A 7152-nucleotide genomic window follows, 5' to 3' on the forward strand; every position below is an offset into this window, starting at 1 on the left:
CATAACAGTTTAAGTTCCCCCTGTCAAACCTCTTTTTTTAAAAAAAAAAAAAAAAAAGAGTACTTATTATTTATTTTAGTAATGAAGATGCCAGTACACTGTAGAGATACCGTCTCGCATGACCAAGACTACAGTGTAATGGCAAATTTATTTCACAAAGTACTCACAATGTAGATGTTTATTATACACAGGCACCACAGCCCACAGATCTCGTGTCACTTGCAGTACTGTCCTCAGTGTTCCATATACTTCCTTACTGATCACATGATAATATGCATTGTTACCTAGGACTAGTCTATCGTTGAAGTTAACCTGGGAAATACAAATTATGCATTAACAGTGGTTAGATAATGGGGCTCAACCAAATGACAATTTTTTTCGAGGTAGAGTCCTATTCCGATGTAAAAGTACCCAAAAAGTGCATTGGCGCACTCAAAAACATCCGAAACGGTCCCTAAATCCCCTAAAATGTCGCTGAAAGGTCGCAAAAAAATAACGTTGAAGCAGCCATGGTTTACGACCTGGCATGAACTGACGTCATCACGAAAAAATGGCTGCCCGCGAAAATTATAGGGGCTCAACCAAATGACAATTTTTTTCGAGATAGAGTCCTATTCCGATGTAAAAGTACCCAAAAAGTGCATTGGCGCACTCAAAAAACGTCCAAAACGGTCCCTAAATCTCCTAATGTCGCTCAAAGGTCGCAAAAAAATAACGTTGAAGCAGCCATGGTTTACGACCTCGCATGAACTGACGTCATCATGAAAAAATGGCTGCCCGCGAAATTATTGTGCGTTTCAAAATTCGAAAATTTCAAACGAAGATTTCTCCTCTTAGGAAGCCTCAAATGAAATTTTAAGCATTTCTATTGAAATCAGCGTGTTTCGAACTTCCTTTATCAGCGAAGAAAAAAAAAAACACGCAATACATTTTAAATGAGAGCGTTCACACTACAGTCGTTTTCCGGAAACGGTAAAAAAAACGTTCCCGGTAGAAATTAGCTGACCAATAACCAGGTCGCACAGGGCTGCAATATAGCCGATGGCCCTACTTATATCAATACCATACGTAGAAAGTTCGAGAATTAAGCAACGTCGAGCAAGGTGGGTATCTGGACGGGTTACCGTGTACGCTTCTGTCAGTGGTCAGGTGTAAGAGCTCCTCCAGGAGAATCCTTCCACTTAACAGAAGACCATAATTAACCTTTTTTATATCTATTTAACAAATGGGTTGTTTCTGTATTTTAAGAGGTTTGGTAGAGAGAACTGTAAGAGCTCGTTCACACTGCGTACTATCAGATTTTTTTCTGGGCCGTTTTTTTTTTTTGTGACACGCAATACATTTTAAATGAGAGCGTTCACACTACAGTCGTTTTCCGGAAACGGTAAAAAAAACGTCCCGGTAGATTTCAAGATCAGATTTTGTCTCTGGAAACCGAGTCAGAAAAAAAACGGCCCAGAAAAAAAAAAGTTTCTAGGTCCAGAGGCCTGTACAATCAAATGGAGACGTTCTCACTACACGGTTTTTTTTCTGATCTGACACGTTTCTAGGTCCAGAGGCCTGTACAATCAAATGGAGACGTTCTCACTACACGGTTTTTTTTTCTATCTGACGGGCTACACCTTTTTTTGTTATTGAAAAGCAGAGTCAACTTTCTTGCTTGATGGCACCAACTACCAAAGTTAGTAGGTATTTGGCCTGTAGTTTATTTTTTTTTCTTGTAGCCAAGTAAATATTTACCACACACCCACTCTATATTCCACAGGTAGCACCAACAACGGGACAGTTCATATTGTTGACATCGGAGCACCTACGTACCCAAACTACGTAACTGAACTGTCTCCCATCCACCAGTTTACCATACCAAGCGAAATTTTCGCTACAATATACGAACCAGAGTCTCAACTGTTCCTGTGTGCAACCAACAAGGGTTTGGTAGGATTTACCAAGGAGTGCACCAACAACGGGACAGTTCACATTGTTGACATCGGAGCACCTACGTACCCAAACTACGTAACTGAACTGTCTCCCATCCACCAGTTTACCATACCGAGCGAAATTTTCGCTACAATATACGAACCAGAGTCTCAACTGTTCCTGTGTGCAACCAACAAGGGTTTGGTAGGATTTACCAAGGAGTACGATGTAGTCATGTTCAATCTACCGGGGAAATCACTACAAGGGACGGCATGCTATGATGAAGAAAATCTCGTGGATTCTGTGCAGAATGTGTGCAATGGGTGAGTAGCTTGGATATATTTTTGTGTTCTACAAACATTTTTCTCTCACTGAACTCTTACTGACCTACCTACCTTTGAAATAAATCAAAAGTCAAATCAAATCATGAATCTTTGTATTAAAGCAGAGAGCTTTTTCACAACTTTGTCGGTACATATCTCAGTATTACAAGTCTTCATTTACGCAATCATCAATTCATCTTGTGTAATCAAGAGGGAGGAATATGATTGGTACTTATTTTTAGCATATAGTTTAAGAGGGGATTAACATCTTGGGTCTTTGCCCTGATTGGTTCTTATTTTATCAATTTTATTGTGGTTCCATTTTCAGATTCATTGCAGTGAAATGCGCCCTGCATGGCAAGATCTACATATTCAACATGAACAGTATTACAAGCGGTCTTAGAAATGTCCTGGCAGCCTCTGACAATAGTCCTCTCAAACTGAAACCGGCCCTTACATTGAACTGGAGTCAAACAGACAACTATTTCATGTCAATCAGCTACAATCCACGTAAGTATTGCTCTTTTAATTTAAAAAAAAAAAAAGAGATTCGAATGATTTGATGCTGTCAAATGTCAAGGAACTTGACCACTAGACCATTCTCCCTAAGCGTTTGATACAGTAACTGCTAAGGTCTTATGGTCCCGAAAGCGAAGAGAGAAAGAAGACAGGATAGGAAAAAGCCAGCCGTTCCGAGAACGAACATTATCCGTTCAGGATAAAATCCGCCCCGGGCGGGAATGGAACTCGCGACCTACCGCTTACAAGGCAGACGCGCTACGAAACAAGCCAACTAGGCTGGCTTTCCGCTCTCAACCTTTGATATTTCTTTGGGTAAGAGTACCTCAGATTGGGTAAGGGCACTAATTATTGACCTCATATCTAACACCCATTCCATCTCGTTTCAGACTCTCAACTTCTGTTCTGTGGCGATGACGAGGGTTGCATTTGGATCTACTCTCTCCCCGCCGAGCTGTTACAAAGCGGGGGTGGGGCAGGTAAAATGCTCGACCCCGTCCAAATACTATCCTGGCCGGAAGTGATAGACCGACATGCCCTAGGGAGCAAGAAGATTAATCTCGACGTGTATGATATTGTGGTGAACAAAGTTGTGATGCACCCGCGTGGCGCTTATCTGATATCTAGCACGAGTAATAACTATGTGTGCGTGTGGCGAAATGAGACAATGGTTGAGTGAAGAATGAAAAGAAGAAGAAAAAATATGGAGAAGGTACGGCGAAGAGAAGTTATTGCACTGCAGTTCTTTATCTCGTGTTAAACTATTGTCAACTTTTACAATGGCCACGTACTAATGGGCGTACTCTTACGCTAAAAACAGAGTGGAGCGGAGAGAAAAGAGCATGGGGATTTTTGCTCTAAGTTCCATGCGGTTTGAATTCGCCGCTTCTCTCTCCCTGCCTGATTCGTAAAAAAGCTTAGCCCATCCTTTAGGGCTGTTTGCCCCCAAATCCTCTGAGTGGGCTTTTTGTGTGTGTGTTGATACTCGATGGTCTCTGCTCTCCACTCCAGTCTGTTTTTTAATCTCAGTCTCCGAGCATACTTAGGTACTACTCAGAGAATGATTTAACATGAGACTATAGACCCGGGTATAATTCTTGTTGAGAAAATGGAAATTGATCTAGTCCTTAGGGAAACTGTTTGCATATACGTACGTTAAGGAATGTATTACTTAAATTGTTACATCTTGGGTGTATTTTTCTTTCGGGAAGCCCTATAGGATTTTCTATAGCTCAGTACCAGTGTTATTTCAGTTTCCAAAAGAACCGGTTTCCCTTCCCGAAGGGAAAATACACCTGCGTGACAGAAAAAGACGAAAAATTATTTTTTGTCTTTCGATTTACTGCCATTATACCCTTTTGCCCCCCCCCCCCCCCTTATATGACATCAACTACTCTGAAGAACATCAGATCTTGTATGACCAGACTAGGATCTTCATTGTCCGCTAAGGGCGTTAGATACCTGCGAATCAGAAGACTTCGGAATTAGAAATGACAGTAGGTACTTGGGCTTTATAGACACTTAAATCATGGATAAAACGACAGAGTATTCTTCTTAAGGTACATATCTATCTCGGACGTATCCGATCAGCAAGGCTATTTTGACTTTGTTGGTTGCTATTCTGAACAGCTTATAAAATCTATTCCCGTACCACGCCTTCAGTTTCTGCAGCCAGGAGATCTTTCTTCGTCCTGGACCTCTTTTGTCGTGTTTTTGACCAGGATTGATTGGAATATTGGAGTCATAGAGTAGATATGCACGTTTTGGGGATTTGTCGTGAGTCATAGGATTTTTTCCCCATTTTTAGAGTGTTCTTAAGGATTTTTTTCTTCTATAATTAGAATGTGCCATGGGTTTTTTCCACCCTTCATTGGAAAACTTACCTGTCTTGATCTCGAAGGATTGCCATCAGCCAGATCTCAAGTAGAAGGGAAGATCTCTCGTCATCTGTGTCCACATGATCCAATAGATCTAGAGCTGAGGTGAAAGAGAATTCAGTGGCCTCTGTATTCTCCTGACAGGTTTTCATCTGGAATTCATTTTTTTTAAGTAAATACTTTTATTTATTATTAAATCAAGCTCAGAACTCATAACATAATAGCACAAAAAAAAGTATGCTTATGATTCTAGCTCATTAGGTAAATTTTTAGGTACATGGACTTCATTTTTACTCACCCATTAAAAAAAAAAGCCAGCAGTGATCGAAATTGACAAGATATTGCTAAAGCTTTCTAAAGCCAGCAGCGATAGAACGGTGAGTGCATCAGTTCCCATTTCTCAATAGATCACTGAAGTTTAGCAACGATGCGCGTGGTTGATATCCAGATGGGTGACCATCGGGGCAATCACGTGTTGCTGCCTTTTCTTGGCCCCACTCAGGCTGTGTGAGGTTAATGTGAAGAGAAAGGTAGCTTGTCGCTGTCATTAAAAGACCTAGTAGTTAGATATATTCATACACAAAAAGCCTACTCCGAGGCTTAGGTGTAAGGGCAAACAGGCCTAAAGGATGGGTTAAGCTTCTATGAATTTAGGTATAGGTGTGACAAATTTAAACATTAAACCCATTAATCTCCTAAGCTGAGGTAAATTAATGACAAGTGATAAGTCAGTACTTCTCCGAGAAAAGTGAGAAATCATCTCAACAAACTTCGTTCGCTGTCCGTAGTATTAAAGAGCTTTAGAAAGAAAGAAAAAAAACTGATACTCACTCTTATTATCTCGGGCACGGAGAACACTTTGACGGTGTCCGGAGCGTAGCCGAACTGGGCCAGTACCTCCTCCGGAATACTCTCCTGGTGGGCCACCACTTGCAGACAAAGGTCAATGGCCGCCAAGCTCTCTTCTACCGAAGGGGAAGCAGACGAGACGGCATGATAGCACAATTTACTCAGACACAGCATGAGTTTCTTACGAGAGAGGGATGGAGAAAATTATAAATATAAAAAAGATATTAATGGTGATAGCCACCAAAGAGGTTGCCACTAAAGATGTTTCGATACGGTGACATACCTCGGCTGGGATTGAACCCACGCCCTTCTGTTTAAAAGGCGAGCGTCTTAACCACTACACCACCGAGGAATAGGGCCATGAACTAGATTCATCTCAACAATCTTCTACTTGAGGATACTCACCCTTATTATCTCGGGCACGGAGAACACTTTGACGGTGTCCGGAGCATAGCCGAACTGGGCCAGTACCTCCTCCGGAATACTCTCCTGGTGGGCCACCACTTGCAGACAGAGATCAATGGCCACCAAGCTCTCTTCTACCGAAGGGGAAGCAGACGAGACCGCATGATAGCACAATTTACTCAGACACAGCATGAGTTTCTTACGAGAGAGCAGAGTGCTTTCCTGTGTGGCCAGAGAGAATAGTAGCTCCCCTGAGGAAATAATAGAAATTAAAAACTATGAATACCAAGCTCTCTTGTATAAAGGATTAAAAGAGTAAGTATGTAGATGTGTAAAGATTCATTGAGCTAAAAAAATGAACTACTCTCTTCAGTGAACTAGATCCTCAAGAGTAGTTCTTTCAAAAATTGTAACTAAGTATGTAGAGTACACATGAACACATGATAGCAAAGTTTACTAAGACACAGCATGAGTTTCTTACGAGAGAGCAGTGTTTTCCTGTGTGGCTAGAGAGAAGAGAAGTTCAAAGAGAAATTAGAAAATATTATAGGTACATACTTAATTTCATTTTTGGAGCTCTTCCACCAAATCCCCATCTTTCTTACCTGCCTAGCACATTTCCCCGTCCGCACAGCTGGGGTCTCTTTGTGAGAAAACTCTGCAAAACTCCACAGGTAGGTCCTAAACCACTGAAATTTACGCCAAAATTTGCCTAAACTTTTTTTTTTTTATTTGCATGATTTCGGAGTTCTTCATCTTTCTTACCTAAATTTACTCCAAATTTCTCCTGTAGCTTTTTTTGTAGGATTTTCGGAGTTTTTCATTTTTCTTACCTGCCCAAGCACATTCTCCCGTTCTCACAGCATAAATCCACGCCAGTTGGGGTCTCTCTGTAAGGAAACTCCGCAGAACTCCACAGGTAGGTTTGAGGGCCCCTCCCGTCAGATCATCGGACTCGGAAAGTAAATCCAACAGCTGACCTGACTTCCCGTTCTCCACGTACCACGAGTATACAAATCTGATAAGAGGGAAGGAATAAATAATTTAATATTAGGCATGATTACTGAATTTATTATTAAAATTTAGACTTACTCCTTTATTTCAAGCAGGCCGCGTGGGCCCAAAACCTCCTTGTATCAGTGTTCTCCAGCTATCTTGGTCTTATGCTAATTCCTCTTGTATCTCACTCTGTCTATAGATAATCTTTTTCTTAGACTTGTTACGGTACTTACGTACGATTTTTTTTTTTTTTTTTTTTAAAT

At 41.1% G+C, this 7152-nt stretch overlaps 2 protein-coding genes across 2 annotated transcripts; one reads left to right on the forward strand and one right to left on the reverse strand.

The window, feature by feature from the left end:
- Positions 1-935: 935 nt before the first annotated feature.
- Positions 936-4127, forward strand: LOC103517702 (leucine-rich repeat and WD repeat-containing protein 1-like). The gene is made up of 5 exons (XM_026829702.1): positions 936-972; positions 1766-1935; positions 2122-2240; positions 2569-2750; positions 3149-4127. Exons 1-5 carry the CDS (start codon positions 936-938, stop codon positions 3436-3438), a joined length of 798 nt encoding a protein of 265 aa, XP_026685503.1. The 3' UTR covers positions 3439-4127.
- Positions 4128-4135: 8 nt separating this feature from the next.
- LOC103517703 (nuclear pore complex protein Nup133-like) lies at positions 4136-6138 on the reverse strand. The gene is made up of 4 exons (XM_017447549.2): positions 6101-6138; positions 5468-5677; positions 4643-4788; positions 4136-4220 (listed from the first exon to the last, which is right to left on the reverse strand). Exons 2-4 carry the CDS (start codon positions 5657-5659, stop codon positions 4136-4138), a joined length of 423 nt encoding a protein of 140 aa, XP_017303038.1. The 5' UTR covers positions 5660-5677; positions 6101-6138.
- Positions 6139-7152: the final 1014 nt, after the last annotated feature.

Source organism: Diaphorina citri, unplaced genomic scaffold, assembly GCF_000475195.1.
Source record: "Diaphorina citri unplaced genomic scaffold, Diaci psyllid genome assembly version 1.1 scaffold1933, whole genome shotgun sequence".
NCBI lineage: Eukaryota > Metazoa > Arthropoda > Insecta > Hemiptera > Psyllidae > Diaphorina > Diaphorina citri.